The following is a 22046-nucleotide window of genomic DNA, read 5'->3' on the forward strand; positions in this document are numbered from 1 at the left end:
AAAAGAAAAGTCTTTGAAAATCTCTGTCTTGCAAGCCCACATCCTTTTGGAGTTGGAAGTAGTGAAGAAGTAAAATGTACTATCTTCAGGTTGTATCTATGATCACAGATAAACACTCTAAAAGCCGGGGCCGCAAGAGTTGGTGGTGGCAGAGCCATCTGTTGGCTTCCCGAGGGTGGCTGCAGTGCTTTTTCCCTCTCACCACAGCTCTTCCTTGAGCACCTCAAACAGCTCTTCTGCATTCCAAACAGGAAAGGGTAGTGTGCCAAGAACTGCCTTTATAGTTCCAGTTTTATAGGCTTAATAAGGACTTGTAATACTTCCTTGCAAAATTGTGTTTGTAGTTTATATTCTAAATCTACTACTTTGTAATTCCTAAGGAGTGAATTTGGTGTTATTAGTGTATTTGCAAAATATTTCTCAAAGATTCTTGTGCTTTGTGCAGTAACTATTGTCTTCATTACTGACACATTTAAAACCTCCCCTTCATAAGGCATACATCATTTCTATTAAACATAATTATGCGTATATTGCTTTCTTTGGAAAAATTATGTATATGATAATCAGATTTTCTTCTATAAAGCTATTTGTGATTTTTGCAGTAACTGCTTATATCTACTACTGTATTAGTCATAATGATTTTGGTTTGGGGGTCCTACCTAAATAGAAGAAAACTGATTCTTCTGAAATAGTACTGCTCAAAAAACATGGAAGAAGTGATAGATGGTACTGTCCCCATGAATCACTGAGGAAATAATGGTTCATGTTAAGGTATTTTTGAAGGAATTCAAAGACCTGGAACCGAAGGAGTAACTAGGTTAACTCAGTATTTAGTCATTTTGTTCTTTTTATTATTTATTTGTTGAAGCCAAACACTAGGACTAGGAAGAAACCATAATAAAAGCTATAGAATTATAAAGTCTTAGTGGAAAAGGATTTCAAGATCATCTAGTCCAGCCTTTTCCTTGCAGAAGTAATGCTAAGGTAAAAAGACAGGGAAACATTTTTCTTTTCCTTTGGCTGTTAGTAATAGTCTTAATTCTGCTCTAATTTTCATTGTTTTTTTGTGCATTCATCAAAAAGATAAAAAAGGTATTGCATGAAGTAGTCATTAAAAAGATTAATTAGGTGGTTTATAGCTTTGTATTAAATAACTATGCTCCTGGGTTATTTTAGAGCCACTATTCTAGCTATCAGGAGACCTTGGTTCTTGCTTTATTGGCTGATTATCTTGAGTTAGTTTTGTCTTTCCTTTTCAACTTGTGAAGTATCTACCCCATTCTCAAAGATAAACATTTTAGCATGAAAACGTGGACATAAAAGGAAGAAAGTGTTTTGTAGGTTGATCCTAAGTTTCTGGATATGTGGAATGATTTGTGTACAAACATCTTCTTGTCTAAAAGAAAATAGTTGTAACTGCCTAATTTCCATCAGTCTGAAAGATACAACAAAGAAGCTTCAGGCTCATTTGCCTAAATTAGGCAGCAGTCTTTGTCAGCTGGACATAGAAACATTGGCATGGTGATTACACTTGTCTCCCTTCCCTTAGTCTGTGCGACCTTCTGTACAACCATGAAATAGAAAGACCTGCAGAGCTTTGGGGAACAGTCTCTGTCGTTGGCCACCATCAGTGGTCATAATTAAAAAATTTAAGAAGACAAGATAATGTGGAAAAGTCCAAATTTTAAACAAAAGTGTTATCAGGTATAAATAGACCTATGGGACTAAAATAGATGTTCCGATATGTTCTAACCAGACTTGCAAATGGCTGCTCACCTGAGTGGGAGAGAAGTGCTGATTGTTTCAGAGCAGAGCAAGGGGAGTTGAACAGTGGTTTGGTGTTAAGGGATTTATAGAGCTAGGTTAGGATTTGGGGTAGCAAAAGTAAATTTGGGCAGAAATTCTTTTTCTCTCCACATATTCATGAGTCTGTATGAAAAGAAATGCTAGTAAGTGTTCATAACCTGGAAAATTCCTAGTTTTTCTTTCTTTTTTGGGGGTAGTATCTTTATGTGTAAATTGCAAGATTTTTCAAATCAGCGAAAAATGTTGATGAAACTTAACTATAAACCAGGTTCTGAATATCAAGTGTCCTCTGTAACATCCAGTCTTACTTAGTGTTTATGTGACCTATGTATTAACAACCTGGAAGGAATTATGTATCTAGTAGTGTTTGATGTGTATTATGTTAACATTAGTGCTGAATTTTTTAAAGCTCTCTATTTGGTTATTTTTGGAACACAGGAGAGCTCTGTAACATGGCTTGGTTAGTTTCCATGGCCCTTACACAAGCTGTGTTACTCTGTATAATTTGGTGCCTCTTCCATGATGGTGTGGTAGTTTCAGGAGTTGAAAGAAAAAAATTGCTTGCTGTTCAAGGCTAGTTTATACAAATAGGTTATCTTTATAAGTTCATACTACTGTACACCTAGAATCACTTTTTTTTTTTACAACATTCATTGAAAACACATTATTTGAAACATGTTCTTTTTGACAGTAATTCCGTAGCAGTGCCTTTATAAGGAATTAAAGCTTGTTTTTAAATATGTCAAGATTTAATATGTCCAAAACTTTTTAAAACAATTTTGTATGTATACAAAATATATATAATATAATATATAATAGGGATTTTGGTCTGAGTATAATAGATGTGTTTAAAGTTTAAAAAGTTGGTTAGACTGTATTTTTTGAAAAAACTTTTTTGTACAATGGGGAAAATTAGGAAAAACAAGTATCACAGCCAAAATTTGATAGCGTACTTTTATACTTTCATCTCTCTTGCCTTCTTATCCTTTGAGAAGATCCTTAAAATCCTTGTTAAGCTGCTTTTTTGTTTTACTATTATTTTGGAAGACTTTAACAACTCAGAGGTTGTTAAGGCAGTGAACAGAAACTATAGTCCAAACTCTACTCATTTATTCTTGATAGTGGTCTGTTGTGTGTGCTGAAAAAAGATTTCTAATGTAGAAATATGAAAGATTTTTTAACTATTTTAAGTGAATTACTAAAAGAAGAAAAGTTTCCTGAAATTTTGTTTTGAATTCTCTTAATTCTTTTCATTGAAATTTTTGCTTTCTACTGGTAGTAACTGCTCCTAGGCATTCAGATTTTTTATATTCATTTATGTACTCAGGATACATTATTCTCTTTTTGAGAAAGATGTTGGTTGACTTAGCTAGTTTGTAGGATTTGCAAAGTGAAATATAATGTTTGGTTACTCACACTCTAGTGTTAAAATATTAAGGCTCTGAGCAGATGCCCACTTTCAGCACAGTGTTTTTCTTAGACATAGTTCATCTCTACATGCATATCCTATGTGAAAGAAAATTTAGAGCCCTCCATTTTAAAAAAGCTTTCTTGCTTTGCATAAAACTTGCAAATATTTAATTTCAAAGTTATATTGATATTAAAACATAGATTCAGTCTTGTCTTAAAAGTGTATTACAATTTATTTCTTGCCATTTTTGTGTAAAATTTACAGAAAGAGTGTTACACCGTGCGCTCCAAAGGTAATGTCTCATTACTCTAAGGCTCTCTTTTTCTTTCTTTGCCTTTATCTCTTTAATCCTATTGTTATGTGCATTGAACCATTTTAAGAAAAACTTTCTGCTTGATTTATGGCAGCAATACATGTAAAACAAGTGTGTTTTATTGTTCGTGGTTAATCCTGGGAAGTATATTTTAATTTCAGTGGCTTGTTTCCACCACATTTCCACACCTCTTCTGGGGGAGGGTGGGGAAGAGGGTGTATTGTATATAATGGTTTAGATTTCATTTCAGTACAGAACTGTTAATTTCTATATAAGGCCAAAAGCTTCTTTGATAATGGGTATGTTCAAGAGGTGGAGAAAACTGGAAAATTAGTGTCTAAGTGACAGGAAAAAAATGGAAATGTGAAAGTATTGAAAGCTTTTATAATTATAAGTGTTCTTTGTGGTTCTTTCTCCTTTAGGTATGTTTTCATGAGCATGTGTAAACTTACATATTTATGATAGTCTCTGGCCTTCAGGTCTGAATTTATTGAACATATATCATCAACTGCATGGGTCTTTAACAACTGTATAGTTTTGAAAGATTAGTACAATTAAGAGCTGGTGGGATGAGATCTCTTTGTCCGGTTGAGTAGGATTGAATAGCTTGGACCGAGTATATAATTTCTCCCTGCCCATTTGGCAGTGTCCTCTGTTTATCCATGTCTGGTGTTAGCCTAGTGCCAGTATGCCTGCTTTACACTGTTATTTCTACTCCTGGAATGTAGGCTGAGAACCCCAAGGGGCTTCTTTGTTAAGATACTTTCAGTATTAATATGTAGTCTAATGCAATTTAAGTATAAATTTGTATTTCTGCATCCTGAATTGCGGATGCAAGTGATGGGCTTAATTATTCACACCAGTTTAGGCATAGCAGGCCAGCTGAAGTTTGTTCCTGAAATAATGTTCTTGTCTTCATTTTCTTCACGATTGCAGTCAAGGACCAAGTTTTTTTGTCTTCAGTTTTCATTTGAATTTAAAACAAAATTGGAATCTGTCATAGGGTAGCAATTCCATCCTCAAATTGAGTCTCAAATAGTTTATTGCTACCTCACTGTAGTTAGCTAGAGTGTTTTCATCTCACCATTTGTTCCAAAGGTTTGCTGTAAGGTGGTTTTTACAGGACTCCTATTAGCCAGTGTGGCAAATTGAATTGGGTTCTCTGTGTTTTAGAAAAATCTGTAGGCTTTTCCCCAAAAGATCTGAGAGTTGTGAGAGAAAAGATCAAGGAATATACCTAATCAATAAATCACTCCTTGTTTTCACTGCTACATATTTGAAATTGATCCCTTAAAGTTGTAGAACATTTTTACCTTTACAGATTTTACCTCTTACATCTTTCATGCAGTGGAATCACTGTCTAGCATATGTACTAATTTCTTCCTATCATAAGCGTGCTTTGGTAAAGTTTTACTTATATGGGAAGCACATTTCCATCTTCAAAAGTTCTTATCCAAAGTAGTTTCTGGATGCTGGTTTAATTATTTAAACATTAGTTCCTCACCTGCTTGCTAGATTTTCTTCTTTTTCTTTCTTTCTTTCTTTTTTTTTTTTTTAATTTACTATTATTAATAGCTTGAGTTTTGACTTCTTCGGTCTTCTAACGGGAATTTGAGACTTTGGTTTTAAAACTCAAGATTGCTTTTAAAATTCTGGAACTTCTTAAATTGACAATTTTTCAAATTCTGTAGTACTTTTACAGAACTGAATATTCTTAATGTAAGTATAAATGCCACCATTCCTTGTAGAATAATGATTTTTAACGTTGTCAAGGTGAAAATTGTGTTTGGTTGACTTACATGTCTTAGAATTGCCTTAAAATGAATATAAAAATTGATATGGGAAGCTTCTAGTACAATTGACTGCTTTACATGGCCTGATATCCAGTGTCCTTCTCAAAATCTTCTATTTCTCATTCCTATAAACTAAAATATTTGCAGTATATACTTCTGAGTCTAGTTACCTGCTTTTGAATTTTTTCACTGCAAATCACATAGTATGAAGATTTGTGAAAATGCTATGGGAAATAACAGCTGGGTTAAAAATCTCTTAACCAGATGTACCCCATAGGCTTCCCAAGAGTGACTATCTGCGTTTGTGACGACTGTAGAAGAAGCAGGTTGGGTATTTTCTGGGCCATAGAAATTTAAAGTGTCTATAATGTTATCCATCATTACTTACTTACTGTCAGAAGTATTGATAAAGGAAAGGTTTGCTCCCTATTGCATTTTCAGAGTTGCTGTGAGTGGCAGAGCTTCATCTTAGGTGAGAGAGGCAGGAAGTTCTGAAAACAGGACTCCTGAGTCCTATCTCCATCTGCCCACCTATAAGATGCAGATTGATGCAATATGAGAAATAACAAATAGAAGAATTCATTCAAGCGTGGGGGCCAAGTGTTGATCACACTTTCCTTTCCTTAGGACAGATGATAGTGCTTTTTATTCTCTTTATCTTGATAAATTTTGAGTTTGTTTTTGCTTTTGTTATTGTTTTGGATTCAAGAGTAACTTTAATTTTAATGTGTATTTCATATATTTCAAAGCTGTTTCATACATATGTATAAGGGTAGACTTCATATTGGAGAAATAGATACAATTTTATGATTTGTTATAATCTTGAGAATCTTTTTTAACCAGTGAAGTGTCTACTATTGCTGTTTGTAAAGTTCTTAAATTTAGATATATGCCACATTTAACTTTTCCCCTATCTTTTTATCTTTACCTCTTTGTTCTCTACATGCTGTGCTTTAAACCCTTCTGCTGTGTTCACCTGAACACCTGGTTTTTGCCATCTTTGTGTTGATGTTTATTACACAGTACCACAAAACCTGCTCCACACCTGGATGGGTAAGAGTGACATTTTATTACCTTGGGGAGTTGTTGGGTGGCCAGTCCAATACAGGTTGGATTGTGAGTGAACCTCAAGGGGGTACTCTTGATTCTGGGTTAATCTCTCACAGCCAAGCCCCTCCTTAAGGATCACAGGTTAGTTAGTTTTGAGACCTCCCAGCTGTCATGTCACTGAATGGGGTCTTTATCTGGGCCCATGGATAGACCTCTCAGTCATGCTGTCTTGAGTGACCCTGTAACAACAGTTTCTGAGTATCAAGTGCAATCGGACTGTTCTCAGACTCTACCATAAAATAGTTAAGAAATACTGTTTTAGGCAGAAAACTAAGGCCCAGTTGAGTAATTGTGTGTTTTTTTCCTTTTATGAAGCAGATTTCAAAAATTCTAATTTTCTTCTAGTTGCTTCATTCATCAAACACTTTGCTTTTTTTATATTGAGGTCTATAGACATGTCATTTATAACAGTTGTCATGATTACTACTTATGGTTTAATTGTCATCAAACCAATTATTTCTTGAATTTGTATTGTGACAGGGTGCATGTCGTCTTTGGATTAGTTATTTCTGGTTTTGAAGTAATCGAACAGATTGAAAATCTGAAAACAGATGCTGCAAGTAGACCTTATGCAGATGTGCGAGTTATTGATTGTGGGGTGCTTGCCACAAAATCAACAAAAGATGGTAAGAGTTTTTGTAGAGTGGTCGGAGCTTGGATACAAGTAAAACATGTTGAAGACTATAACTTAAAGATACCTTCTGGATTTTAGTAGTGAGAGAAACCATACAAGTAGTATAGCAATAGCCCTGATGCCTCTGTATCACACCTTCTATCCAGGCCATCCACAAATCTTATCAAATCTTCCTTCTTTTTACTTCCCCCTGCTATTAGCCTTGTCCAGACCACTGCTGTCTCTTACCTGAATGATTGCAGTAGCCTCATAACTGTTCCGTTTACTTCTGTCCTTCTTCTTCTTCTTTTTTTTTTTTTTTAATTTTTATTTATTTATTATAGTCACACACAGAGAGAGAGAGAGAGGCAGAGACATAGGCAGAGGGAGAAGCAGGCTCCATGCACCGGGAGCCCGACGTGGGATTCGATCCCGGGTCTCCAGGATTGCACCCTGGGCCAAAGGCAGGCGCCAAACCAATGCGCCACCCAGAGATCCCTACCTCTGTCCTTCTTTATAATCTTTTCTCAGCAGCAGGAATTTACTGCTGGTAAATTCTGGTCTCCTTGCTTATACTCTTGATCCTCTGTAGTCTGTCCTTAATAACAACCAGAGTGATCTTCTGCAAGGGCTCCCTTCTCAGTCAGCCAAAGCTAAAGTCTACTTGGTTTCTAAGGCACTCTGCTCTCTGTGTATCTCTTCCTCCTTATTCATCACCATCTCAGCTATGTTGACCTTTACTCAGACACACCAGGCACACAGGGACCTTTGTACTAGCTGTCCCCTCTGTCTGCAACATTCTCTATCCAGATATCTGCATGACGCCTTACCTCACTTCCATCAGGTCTCTGAAAGTAATTTTAAATTACCCCAACTCTCCCTATTCCCTTTACCCCCCATTTGTGTGTGTGTGTGTGTGTGTATGTTTCTATCCTAGCACTTACTGTTTGCCGTATTTTGCAGTTACTTATTTTCTTATCTGACCCAGCTAGAATATAGGCCTCATGGAGGGCAAGGGCTTTGTTGCATTAGAATCACACCAGCAAATGGTATTATTAACATGTAAAAAAGTTTATTTAAATTTTGTCTTTAGTTTTCTGTTTATAAAGTATGTTTTATGATACCTAGGTAGTCACATTTTCTATTCTGGAAGGTACTGAAATCCAGTACTCATATTCTTAATATTTCTTTAAAGTTTTTGAGAAGAAAAGGAAGAAACCAACTCATTCAGAAGACTCGGAATCCTCTTCCAATTCCTCTTCCTCTTCAGAATCTTCTTCAGAAAGTGAAATTGAACATGAGAGAAGCAGAAGAAGGAAACATAAGAGGAGGCCAAAAGTTAAACATTCTAAAAAGAGACGAAAGGAAGCAAGCAGTTCAGAGGAGCCAAGGAATAAACATATAACGAGCCCAAAAGGGTAAGTGTGAAATGCCAGGGGAATCTAAAAAACACACACACCCTGATGGGGAAAGTATGTGCAAATTGTGTAAACTTAGCTTTATTACCTGTTGTTGAAAAACGATAGCGTTTTTTGGACTTTAATCTGAAATCTGACTGCTCTAGGAGTAGCACAGACGTATCAAAGATTATATATTTGCAGGTGAAAAAAATCCTTGGAACTTAAAAAAGTTGGGATCATTTGACAATTTTCATACTAGAACTTTAGTACTGTGGCATTTAGTAAGTGTTCATGCTTTATATGTTCTCTTTGTGAAAATTGTACAAACCATTTGAGTGAGATTTGTAAGTTAACAAATCTATTTTATTGCTATTATTAGTTATTTATTGTTAATATGATCATGAAATGCAAACATTGCACATTTTAATTGGTGACATGCTTTGTTCTCAGTCACTCTGAGAGGAGTGATACCAATGAAAAAAGGTCAGTTGATTCAAATGCTAAAAGGGAAAAGCCTGTAGTCCGTCCAGAGGAGATTCCTCCAGTTCCTGAGAACCGATTTTTACTGAGAAGAGATATGCCTCTTGTCACGGTGGAGCCTGAACCGTAAGTATGGTGATTAATCTCTTCTTTTTCATTTCTGTGAATGATAATTCCATCAGCTCATTGCAGTTCCACACATTTATTGAGCATGACCCTTAGTCAAAGCACTTTGAACTATACTGTGGGAGATGCCAGGTTAATGGAATGACGTGTACCCTATCTTTCAAGAATTCACATTCTTTTTTTTTTTTTTTTTTTTTTAAGAATTCACATTCTACTAGTTGGTAAAAGGGGGTTGGACAAGTTGGCCAAGGGAGAGGTTCTTCATGGAGCTCTGGAAAGATTGCATTACTCATTTTTTCTTTCTCTTTCATTGGAGATGAGATTTGGTTTGTCAGAGCAGAGGGTCTTTTGAACTGTTTGGAGCCAATTGAATGATAAGACATGTTCCAATTTGAATAGTATAAAATTAATTGCATGGTGATTAGGGATATGATTTAGTATCATAAATATGTGACTTGCTCACTTGCTTTGCTGGGTGATAACGTCTCTGCATTGGGAAAGATGTGTAGCTTTAGATTTAGTCTCAAAAAGTAGTATGTAATATATTTTGTGTGTTACTTCAAGTTTAGAATTGTTAAATGTTTGAACAAAAATACCATAATGTGGCGTATCATTGGTAAATTCGCTATGAAAAGTTCTGTTGAATGCTGAGAAGTTATGCACATGTCCCTGTTTACAGACAGGTATCTACATAAGGTTATCATGTAATTGATTAAACATTTTTAAAGCCTAGTATTGTCTCATCTCAAACAGCTGTTAGAAAATGGGATGTATCTTTGAATTAAAAGCTTATTAACATGCTGATGTTTTCATTTTTAAAAATTCGGGCTTGTTAATAAATTTTAGTGGGATCCTTCTTTCTTAAAATACAAGACACCAAGTTCACTGATCAAATCTATTTGGCTTTCAGCATGTAGGAAACTTGAAAGGGCAGTTTCTCTGTCATGGCAGGTGTTGTCCATGGGTCACATTTGGCCTATTGCCTATTTTTGTACAGCCTGTGAGGTAAAACATGATTAAATGTTTGTAGAAAAAAAGGAGAGTAGTAGTTTGTGACGTGATAATTATATGAAACTCAGTTTTCAGTGTGCATGAAGTAAGTTTTAGTGGAACACAGCCACATACATTTGTTCACTATAAGGCTGTTTCTGTGCTACAACAGCAGACTTGAGTAGTTGTAGCAGAGTTTGTATGTGGTGCTCTGTTGCTTTACACTATTACTTGGTGCGCTATGCATCACAGTGATGCTATTACAGCTCTCTGCTATTTCAGGTACTAGACACACAACCCCTATGTATGAAAAAATATTTTTAAAGATAAAATATGTACAGTCTCATTACAGGTCAGCGTTACCAGATGAACAGCATTATCTATTTTGATAGACAACACTATGAACCCTAATTAAGTGAAATGTTATTCAGCCCCCCCAAAAAAAGAACCCCGTTCCTCTTGTTAGTAGATCTTTATTACAAAGAAATAATACTCTTATAATATTTCATATTTCATTGATAAAACATTAGTGAAAATTTATTTTCTTTCTTCTTATCTAAGTACCTAAATAATAACCTTAATTTTCTTCTTGGCCTACCAATCCTAAAATACTTACTCTCAGATTCTTTTCATAAAAACTTTGTTGACCTTTGTTATCTGGTATTGCTAAAGGAGTAATTGCATTTGTGATTGAAAAGTGCTGATGATTTTGTTTGGTCACATAACATCTTTGGAAGTTATTTTATGCAGAATTATTTTAAATCATAATTGGCTGGTAGTTTCATGCAAAGATAGCACAATTATTTTATTTTATTAGGATCTTTGAGATTTTCATCAGTTGTTTGGGAGCTATAATGAAGTGTCCTTCAAGAAATCAGTATATGCAGGACACCTGGGTGGCTCTGGTTGAGCGTCTGTCGCCTTCGGCTAAAGACATGATCCCGGATCTGGGATCAAGTTCCACATCAGGCTCCCTGTGAGGAGCCTGCTTCTCCCTCTGCCGATGTCTCTGCCTCTCTCTCTCCATGTGTGTCTCTTATGAATGAATGAATGAATGAATGAATGAATGAATGAATAAATAAATAAATAAATAAATAAACAAATAAATAAATAAATAAAAGAAATCAGTATATGCGAGGATAAGAAGCAGGGGCTGTCAGCCACCTTACTGATATACCAGCAGTTAAGCTCATATCCCTTGTAATTTGCTTAGCAGAATTTGGGTTCCACATTTGGCTCTAGTTTATTTGTTCTCAACCTTAGCTGCACGTTAGGATAATTTGCAGGCTTTTAAGAATATCAGTTTCTGAAAAAAAAAAAAAAAAGAATATCAGTTTCTGAGTAATGTCATGAAATGACTGAAAAAACTATATGTATACTTTGTAGTTAAGACTCTTATAGTAACATTAGTATGTTTATCTGGAGCCTGCTTCCTAGAGCCTTAGAAAATCCTATGCATTGGCTTTAAGAGTCAAGTTGCATTTCTTTCTGACTTTGTGCAAGATTTGTAGCCTCCTTAAAATTCTCTATCTTTAAAATGAAGATGCTAATAGTACCTACCTCATAGTGTTATGAGAATTCAGTGAGCTAATGCCTTTATAAAGTGCTTGTTAACCAGCAATGTACAATATGAAACGGGAATTAAGAAAGCAATTCTATTTAAAACAACATCTAAAAGAATGAAATACTTAGGAATAAAGAGGTGAAAGGTTTGTACAATGAAAATTACAAAATATTAGATGTAAATTAATGGAAAGATGTTGCATGTTCATGGATTGGAAGACTTAAAATTGTTAAGATATCAGTACTCTCCAAAGCAAGCTTTGGATTCAATGCAATCTCTACCAAGTTTCAACAGCCTTTTTGCAGAAGTGGAAAAGTCAGTATCAAATCAAATGGAATCCAGGGGGGCCTCAAATAGCTAAGACCGTCTTGAAAAGGACAAAGTTGGAGCATTTGTATTTCATGTTTTCAAAACTTAAAGCAGCAGTCATCAAAATAGTGTGGTACTGGCATAAAGATAGATACATAGACCGATGGGATAAAATTGAGAGTCCAGGAATAAACCTGTACCAGTATGGATAGCCAGGTGATTTTAGAAAAGGATGCAGAGTCCACTCAGTGGAGAAAGGAGTCTGTCTCTTCAATAAATGGTGCTGGAATAACTGGATTTCCACCTGTAACAGAGTAACGCTAGACCCCTACCTCACATCATATACAAAAACTAAAATGGGTCCATGACCCTAAACATAAGAACTAAAACTGTAAAACTCTTAGAAAATATAGGCGTAAATTTTTAAGTCCTTGAGTTTGGCAGTGAATTCTTACAATTGGCACCAGAAGTATGGACAACTATAACAAAAAGACAACTCAATTTAAAAATAGGCACAGCCCTTCAATAGTTGTTTCATATAGATGGCCAGTTAGCACATGAAAGGATGCTTAACATCAGCATTAGTCATTAGAGAAATACAAACCACACCCACAGTGAGATAATACTCACCTGCCAAGATGGCTATAATTTAAAACAATAACCAAGAAAACTAGTGTCATCAAGGATATGGAGAAATTGGAATCCTTATACATTGGTGGCAGTAGTCTAAAATGATTCAGACATTGTAGAAAATGGTCTGGTGGTTCCTCAAAAAGTTAAACATAGATTTACCATGTAACTGAGCAGTTCCATAGGTAGGTATATATCCAAAAGAATTGAAAATAGAAAATCAAACGGAGAGACGCCTAGGTGGCTCAGTGGTTGAGCATCTGCCTTTGGCTCAGGTCTTGATCCCGGGATCTGGGATTGAGTCCTGCATTGGGCTCCCTACATGGAGCCTGCTTCTCCCTCTGCCTATGTCTCTGCCTATGTCTCTGCCTCTCTCTGTGTGTCTCTTATGAATGAATAAATAAAATCTTAAAAAAAAAAATCAAACAGATACTTGTATGCCAGTGCTCATTGCAGTATACTCAACAATAGTGAAAAGGAAAAGACAGATCCCAAGTTGGTTGGATACACAATGTGATGTGTACATACAATGGAATGTTCCTTGGCCATGAATTAGAGATTACTAGAGGCTGAGAGAGCTCATGGGGTTGGGGGTGGGTGGGGACATAGTCCTTAATGGGTAGAGTTTGGGTTTGGGGTAATGAAAAAGTTTTGGAAAGATAGTAGTAGTGATGGTTGTACAGCGTGAATATAAGTAATACACTGAACTTTACACTTAAAAATGGCTAAAATGGGATGGATGCCTGGGTGGCTCAGGGGTTGAGCATCTGTACCTTTGGCTCAGGGTCTGATGATCCTGGGATCCGGGATCGAGTACCGCATTGGGCTCCCTACATGGAGCCTGCTTCTCCCTCTGCCTATGTCTCTGCTTCTCTGTGTGTCTCTCATGAATAAATAAATAAAATCTTAAAAATAATGGCTAAAAAGGCCAGTTTTACATTATATACATTTTACTCAATTATGTTAAAAATGCTTAACATAATGTCTGACACATAGTAAGTACTCAATAAAAGCTAGCCATTATGTTAATAACAAAAAACTTGAGGTATGAAGATTTCTCATGCATGGAGGACAATAGTTGCCACAAAAACTATACTCTTAGAATTACCACAAGGCTGCAGATTCAGAGCATTGACAGAGGGGCAGCTTGTAGAGTGGGGGGAAGACAAAAGATTTATTAAAAATATAGAATAAAATATGGTTTTAAAAACACAATTGGAGCATCAGAGTCAAATATCTCAGGATTCCCTTAGAACATCACTATTTTGACAAGAGACATGTAAAAAGGGATTTTGTTTAAAAGTAGTTCTGTGCTTAAGAAGATACATAGTATCACTACCCATTTTTGGGTTACTTTTTTTTTTTTAAAGGTTTGACATTTAAAAAGTTTGCCTAGAGGGATCCCTGGGTGGCGCAGCGGTTTGGCGCCTGCCTTTGGCCCAGGGCGCGATCCTGGAGACCTGGGATCGAGTCCCGCGTCAGGCTCCCGGTGCATGGAGCCTGCTTCTCCCTCTGCCTATGTCTCTGCCTCTCTCTCTCTCTGTATGACTATCATAAATAAATAATAACAAAAAAAAAAATTTTAATAAAAATAAAAAAAATAAAAAATAAAAAAAAAATAAAAAGTTTGCCTAGAAAATCAGATTATATGGAGTGCCTTATTCTACAAAAGTGTTGGATCTAAATAAAATGATTTTTTTAATAGGAGTATAAATTCTGCATTTAAATTTTTTTTCCTGCGTTTAAATATTGAGAAAACTGCTGAGCATTTGCTTATTTTTAATTTTCAATCTTCTTTTCCAGGAAGATTCCTGATGTTACACCCATTGTAAGTGATCAGAAACCTTCTGTATCAAAATCTGGACGGAAGATTAAAGGAAGGGGCACAATTGTATGTGTGTTAATAAGACTTCTTTTTTTCAAATTACGTATCTAAGGTAGTATAGGCAAAATCCTAGCTTTAATTTTAGGTAAAATCCAAGATCTGTTCAAGGAGTTAGTTTTATTCTCCGTAGGTATATTGCTAGTAGAGCAAAATTTATTTGCTGTATTTTAAATATGAAATGATATGTGAAACAGTGAGTATGTTGAGAAATCTTAGTATGTTGAATAATCTAAGCTAATGAATGCAACCATTAGGACTTAAAGCAAAAAATCCCATTTCTTTTAGTCTCTTTTATGTTTGGCATAACTTCATATCATCTTTTGTACTTTAATCATTATTTCTTTTGAATGGCATCTGAGATTGGGTCTTATACCTAACTCTGTCCTATAGCAGATTGTAACTGAGAGGTATTATCGAAACAGTTATTCCTATCTTTGTTTTTGAAGCGCTATCACACACCTCCAAGATCAAGATCATGTTCTGAATCAGATGATGATGATAGCAGTGAAACTCCTCCTCACTGGAAAGAGGAAATGCAAAGATTAAGAGCATACAGACCACCTAGTGGAGAAAAATGGAGTAAAGGAGATAAGTAAGAGCTTTGAGTATGAGCACAGTCCTGTTACTACTATATTTTAAGTGTTAAGAGGCTAGAGACTTACTTCTGGACTTTTCATGAAAGACTTAACATTAAAGTTAGACCATGACCAAAGAATACATTTGAGAATACTTGGCAGAAAGAGAGCTATTAAGTAGGAGGGCTGATTGGCTTCAAGATGCTTTTAAATCAAAATTCTGGGGACGCCTGGGTGGTTCAGCAGTTGATTGCCTGCCTTTGGCCCAGGGCGTGATCCTGGAGTCCCAGGATCGAGTCCCACATCAGGCTCCCTGCATGGAGTCTGCTTCTCTCTCTGCCTCTTTCTCTCTTTGTGTTCTCATGAATAAATAAAATCTTTTAAAAATAAAAATAGAAAATAAATCAAAATTCTGTTTTCCCTCCCAAAGCTGTAAAACTACTAAATCAGAGGTACCCTTGTTCAATTTTAGAAATAATCAGGACTTAAAAATCATATAGCAGATCCTCTTCTAGCCAGGTCTCTTAGTCATTGATGAATGAATTAGTAGGTAGGAAAATCTGTACCTAGCATGTGCATTAGCTTCTGACCCCGAGGACTGTTGGTTCTTCAGAAGTGTACCATCTCTTACCCTCAAAATATTATTCCAACAATAGCCATTGTTGAAATGGGGCTGGCTCCAGAATAGCTAGTGAAAAATACACCAGTGGGATCCTCTATAATTGTTCATGGTAGTAGTCTCTTCTCTTCTGTGGGTGTCCAGTAGAATGGTTAGAAGTTGGAAGAGGGAAGAAAAGATAATGCATCTGTTGTGTGAGAGTGATTTAGACACAGTGATACAGAGAACTCTTAATGTTGAGCCCTGACACTACCCATTACCAAGTCTGCATCTATTTTCATGTGCTTTTTCCTCAGTTTCTGTAGTAAGTAATTAAACCTCAAGAGAAAATCTTGATTACTGTGAAGCTGAAATAAAATAACAGCCATGTTAGCTTCTTAAGAGGCTTCTTTTTTAAAGGTCAGGCAGCTGTCCTGTATCTGCAGGAAATCAACAGAATTGTTTGGGAACTTGATTTGACTCTCCCTCAAAAATTGTTCCCGGAAGCAGAGGGTCATGAACAGATCCTACCTAGCCAAGGAGCTCTGTCACTAGTGCTCTTGTGATTAATTGGTTTGGTTTGGCTTCCAGAACTGTTTTTCTGTGAAATTTGAAATCTTTTTGCTTAGTTAAAAAAAATATATCCTTTTATAAGTGAATCTGCTAGTAGTTGTCAGCAGTTTCAGCATTTCTCTGAAATTATAGGTCAAGAGGAGGCCTATCCATACCCTTTGGTTTATCCTTCCAATATGTACTTCAGGTGTTGATGGAGTCAGTAATTTGCTCTTTAGGCTTTTGTCAATTCATCTGTATTGACAACAAATGTGTTTTTCAATCTAAAGCATAGAAACATGCTTGTAAATAACCATGCATCTTATATCCTTTTCCATAGATTAAGTGATCCCTGTTCAAGCCGATGGGATGAGAGAAGTTTGTCCCAGAGATCCAGGTCGTGGTCTTATAATGGATATTATTCAGACCTTAGTACAGCAAGGCACTCTGATGGTCACCATAAAAAACGCAGGAAAGAGAAAAAAGTTAAACATAAAAAGAAAACTAAAAAGCAGAAACATTGCAGAAGACACAAGCAGACTAAGAAGAGAAGGATTATTGTACCATCAGACATAGAATCCTCAAAATCCTCCACCCGACGAATGAAATCCTCTTGTGACAGAGAAAGGAGATCTCGTTCTTCCTCGTTATCATCTCATCGCTCCTCAAAGAGGGACTGGTCTAAATCTGATAAGGATGACCAGAGCTCTTCAACCCATTCCAGCAGAGACTCCTACAGATCTAAATCTCACTCGCAGTCTTATTCTAGAGGAAGCTCAAGATCAAGGACTCCCTCAAAATCCTCATCACATTCTCGAAGTAGATCAAAGTCCAGATCTACTTCCAAGTCAGGGCACCAAAGGACAACATCAAAATCACCAAGAAGAACAACCTCTCAGTTAAGTGAAAGTAAAGCAGTTAAAACAGAACCCTTAAGAGCAACAGCACCACAAAATGAAAACGTCGTAGTACAACCAGTGGTGGCAGAAAATATTCCTGTAATACCATTGAGTGACAGTCCCCCTCCTTCAAGGTGGAAGCCTGGACAGAAGCCCTGGAAGCCCTCTTACGAGCGAATTCAGGAAATGAAAGCTAAAACAACCCATTTGCTGCCCCTCCAAAGCACTTACAGTTTAGCAAATATTAAAGAGACTGGAAGTTCATCATCCTACCATAAGAGAGAAAAAAATTCAGAAAGTGATCGGAGTGCTTATTCAAAGTATAGTGATAGAAGTTCGGAAAGTTCACCAAGGTCAAGGAGCAGATCTTCTAGGAGTAGATCTTATTCCAGATCATACACAAGGTCACGAAGTCTTGCTAGTTCACATTCAAGATCTAGGTCTGCCTCCTCTAGATCTCATTCACGAAATAAATACAGTGATCGTTCACAGTGTAGTAGATCCTCGTCATACTCTTCTGTTAGCAGTGATGATGGAAGACAAGCCAAGAGAAAATTTAGATCCAACGGGAAAAAAAATAACACTTCAAGTAAGAAGCACAGCGGCAGCTCTGAAAAGAGACTTCACCATAAATATGTGAAAAACAGAGACAAGTCTTCAAGTCAGAGAAAGTATAGTGAAAGCAGGTCATCTTTAGATTATTCTTCAGACAGTGACCAGTCAAGTGTTCAGGTTACACAGTCAGCCCAGGAAAAAGAGAAGCAAGTCCAAATGGAAATGAACAATAAGCAAGAGAAGAACAGAGATGAAGAGAAATCTAAGCCTGAACAGGAATGCCCTCGTTCTAAGAAAAGAGTCTTGAGAGAGAATCTTTCTGATCACCTTAGAAATGGCAGTAAGCCCAAAAGAAAAAATTATGCTGGGAGTAAGTGGGACTCTGGGTCAAATTCTGAACGAGATATAACAAAAAACAGTAAAAATATTTCCCGGCCATCTTCTGATAAGGAGGAAGGTGAGGCTACATCAGATTCTGAGTCAGAGTTTGGTGAAATTCACAGCAAAGCCAAACCTGCAACAAAGTCTTCAGCAAGTGCTTCGCTGCCTGATGGTAATGGTGCTTGGAAATCAGGTAAGCAGCAGTCTTCGACCTCTGATTCTGAGGGTTCCTATTCCAATTCAGAAAACACTAGAAGAAAGGCACGGAAGCGCAAACATGGGTCAAAGGAAACTCTTAAAAGAGAGCAGACCAAAAAAGCAAAGGAGAAACTGAAAGGGAAAAAAGACAAAAAGCACAAGGCTCCAAAACGAAAACAGGCATTTCACTGGCAGCCTCCACTAGAATTTGGTGAGGAGGAGGAGGAGGAGATTAGTGAAAAACAAGTTACTCAGGAGGCAAAAGAGAAAAAACAAGTTTCTGAAAATAGTGAAACCATGAAAGAAAATATTCCACACACTGAGAAGTCCTGTGAAGAGGGCAACTTTTCAGGTAAATGCAATCCAGTCACGACTTCTTCGGATATGGATCAGCCTGCTAAAGAGGATACTAAACTCAGTGCTTCTCCCACAGCCTTAATCACTGAGGAGAATGTCACTGCTTCTCCCTCCAACATTCAGCCTATTGCAGAAAGTGTCCCAAGTGGAGTGGAGGATGTGCTGCAGACAGATGACAACATGGAGATCTGTACTCCTGATAGGAGTTCCCCAGCAAAGGAGGCATCCCCTCTAGGGAATTCAAGGCTTGCCACTGCAGACGTAAACATTGTTCTAAAACAGGATATGCACACAGAGCATCCTGAGACAGAGGAGTCAAAACAGGAGAGCAGTATGTCCGAAAGTCAAGCAATGGGGGATGTGGGGAAACAGGACAGCAGCCCTGCTAGCTTGGCCAGCACTATAGAAAGCACTGTGAAGAGAGAGGTGGCAGAGAAGAGCCAGATCAGTCTCATGGATAACAAATGGAAGCCCCTGCAGGGTGTGGGGAACCTGGCGCCACCAACTGCTTCCACATCCAGCACTGTGGAGGTAAAGGCATTGACTACTGCACCTGACATGAAGCCACAAGGCCTGAGGATAGAAATTAAAAGCAAAAATAAAGTTCGGCCTGGGTCTCTCTTTGATGAAGTAAGAAAGACAGCACGCTTAAACCGGAGGCCAAGGAATCAGGAGAGTTCAAGTGATGAGCAGACACCTAGTCGGGATGGGGATAGCCAGTCCAGGAGTCCAAGCAGATCTCGAAGTAAATCTGAAACCAAATCAAGACACAGAACAAGGTCTGTCTCCTACAGTCACTCAAGAAGTCGATCACGAAGCTCTACATCATCTTACCGGTGAGCAATGTGTTCTCTTTTTTCTCCCCCAAGGAGCGTTTATTACCGTTTAACTTGGAAGAACATTAAAATTAGGGACAAGATCACTCTTTCCAAAAATCTGGAAGGGAGTAAGGGGGTAGTCTTGTGCTCTGTGGCTAAGAGAGCCAGTTTGAGGACATAGGAAGTGGGGATTTTAGGTGAAGAAATTTGGGTTCAGTGTCAAAAACTATTATTTGTCACTTAAAGCTCTCTGGTAACAGAAAGGAGTTGCCATGATAGGTGGCAAGTTTCTCTCCTTGTCGGTGTGACTCTGCTCTCCCGCCTCTCAATGATGCCTTCGAAGGGAATCCTGAATTTACAGAATTATGTAGGATTTAAAGATCACTAATCCAACCCTCCATTTTACACTAGTGGGAGGTGAGAGGCAAAGTTACTTGCCTAACACCTGCATCTAGTTGATCTTTATTTTGAGGGTTAGCAGGGAGGCTGTGGTAAAAATGATCGTCTTTAGATTTATTTATTTTGGTTCAAGCTGCGTCTAACTTTTGTCATCAGCATAGGCTGGACAGTGCAGAGAATGAGAATTTTTACAAACTAAAGAAATTAGGATGATGATATGAAGCTAGTAAGTAATTTGTATTCCTTTTTTCTTTTCCTTGTAAATATTTCATGGTTTACCTCACTATCTCTTACTTAATTGCTCATATCTCGAATGTGTACTTGTTTTTCGTCACTTGACCCTAAAATATAGTAAGAATCTTTGGGCTTTTTCTCCCCCCTTTCTAGCTATTTGTCTTCCCTTTCTCACCGGAATTTCTTTAAAAATAGGAACCAACGCTTGCCATCTGTAACAGCTGTCTCCCATTTACTCTTTAGTTGCTTGCAGTCTGTCTTCTGTGCTTCCCTCCCCCGCTTCTTCCTAAAAGGGCTATTTTCAGGTACTTCGAATGAGTGCCAGGGCATGTTTGCCATCCTTTCCATCTTTCTGGAACCTGCTGCTAGCTCTCCTCGACCCTCTCAGACCATTCAATGCCTGTGTTGTGGGCCCTTCTTCCTCCTCTTGCCCTGACTCCCAGCAGGCCCAAAGAGCTGCTGAATCCTGGCCTTTTCTTTCTAGGTTCATGTTCCTAGATGCAGGCAGCTATTGAGCTATTCCTGTCTGCTTAACGTCTGCCTGCCATTCGTGCTCTGACAGTTCTGTGCTGTTGGTGATGCTGGCCACCCTTATTTAGCTTCCTGCCGCTGCCTTTGGGGTGGGTCTCATTTCATTTTATAAATAAAGACAGGGTTAGAAAGCCTAAGGAATTTGCTTTAAGTTATGCAGCTGATGGGTAGTAGACTAGACAGTTAACCTTTACTCCCTCTTTTGGTTACTCACCTGGCTGTGACTCTGCTACTAGACTGAACTCAAGTCTGGGACCATTTCCTACTTATCTTTCAGTTACCTCACAGAATCTGCTCTGTAATTATTTGTTGAGTAAACGACTAGAGTCTTATTAGAACATAACATATTCTTTCTCTTGTAGATAAACTAGAAGCAGAGCATGTCTTCTAAAACATGAGTACAATGTAGTGAATAAAATAAAACCTATGAAGATGTTACATAAGTAGCCTAGACACAGGGGTCTTGTTCTGTCATAACAGGTAGAAGGTTGAAGAAGAGTGGGGAGCCGAGGGAATGCCAAGGGGTGGAATTGCACTACTTAAGTTCCTTGTTTTATTAAATACTAAGTAGATTTTTTAAATGATTAGGTATAAATAATATTTCACATTATGTCATCTAGTTTTTAAAAAATAGAGCTTTGACATACCTGATATATCCCTACCCAGTGCCGCCCTACTTTCTTCTCTCTTAGAATTAAACATTATTCTAAACTTTTGTTGTAGTTTTGTTGTTGTTCTTTAGATTTGGCACAGATATTTCTATCTGTATACAATGTTTTTGCATGTCTTCAAACAAAATCTTTACAGATATATACCTACGTACTTACGTACATACCTACATTCGTGTTCTACCTCTGCATTTTTCACTCAGCATTATGTCCAGGCGATGTCTGTGTTGATGTACTTCATTCATTTTCCTACTTGAGAATATTTTACTGTATATTTGTGGGCCACCCCAATTCTGTCATTAATGGAGATTGTTTCTTCTTCTGGTCTTCCAGATAAAGCTCCAGTGAACATACCTTTACCAGCCTTTTCTGTTTTATTGCATTCCATTCAGTTTGTTTATTTTTTTAAAGATTTTACTTATTCATGAGAGACACAGAGAGAGGCAGAGACACAAGGTAGAGGGAGAAGCTCCCCACGCAGGGAGCCCGATGTGGGACTTGATCCCGGGTCTCCAGGATCACGTCCTGGGCTGAAGGCGGCGCTAAACTACTGAGCCACCTGGGCTGCCCACATTCCATTCCATTCCGTTTAAACCCTCATAAGCTGTCATTGTCAAACCTAGTATGAAGAGTTTGTGAATGGCCTTTCCTTTGGTTGTATTCTCCCCCTTCCTATCCTACTAGTAATTGTTTGAACAGCATGGTGAGTTAATATATTTTTTCATTCTTCATTGTAGATCAAGAAGCTATTCTAGAAGTCGGAGCAGAGGATGGTACAGCAGAGGCCGCACAAGAAGCCGGAGCAGTTCCTACCGCAGTTACAAAAGTCATAGGTGAGTGTGGGGAACCGA

The 22046-nt window shown here is 37.5% G+C and overlaps 1 protein-coding gene across 6 annotated transcripts in view; it reads left to right on the top strand.

Annotated features, from left to right (window-relative positions):
• The window catches only part of NKTR (natural killer cell triggering receptor), a 52679-nt gene that overhangs the window by 25729 nt on the left and 4904 nt on the right, over positions 1 to 22046 (top strand). For all 6 annotated transcript variants that reach the window (XM_072726577.1, XM_026000929.2, XM_026000926.2 and 3 more), the window contains 8 exons: positions 6347 to 6376; positions 6914 to 7059; positions 8242 to 8464; positions 8897 to 9052; positions 14349 to 14436; positions 14877 to 15022; positions 16496 to 19381; positions 21933 to 22028. In XM_072726577.1, the coding sequence (XP_072582678.1) occupies positions 6347 to 6376; positions 6914 to 7059; positions 8242 to 8464; positions 8897 to 9052; positions 14349 to 14436; positions 14877 to 15022; positions 16496 to 19381; positions 21933 to 22028 (3771 nt within the window). The remainder of the gene's footprint in view (positions 1 to 6346; positions 6377 to 6913; positions 7060 to 8241; positions 8465 to 8896; positions 9053 to 14348; positions 14437 to 14876; positions 15023 to 16495; positions 19382 to 21932; positions 22029 to 22046) is intronic.

The sequence above is a fragment of the Vulpes vulpes genome, chromosome 11 (assembly GCF_048418805.1).
Source record: "Vulpes vulpes isolate BD-2025 chromosome 11, VulVul3, whole genome shotgun sequence".
Taxonomy (NCBI): domain Eukaryota; kingdom Metazoa; phylum Chordata; class Mammalia; order Carnivora; family Canidae; genus Vulpes; species Vulpes vulpes.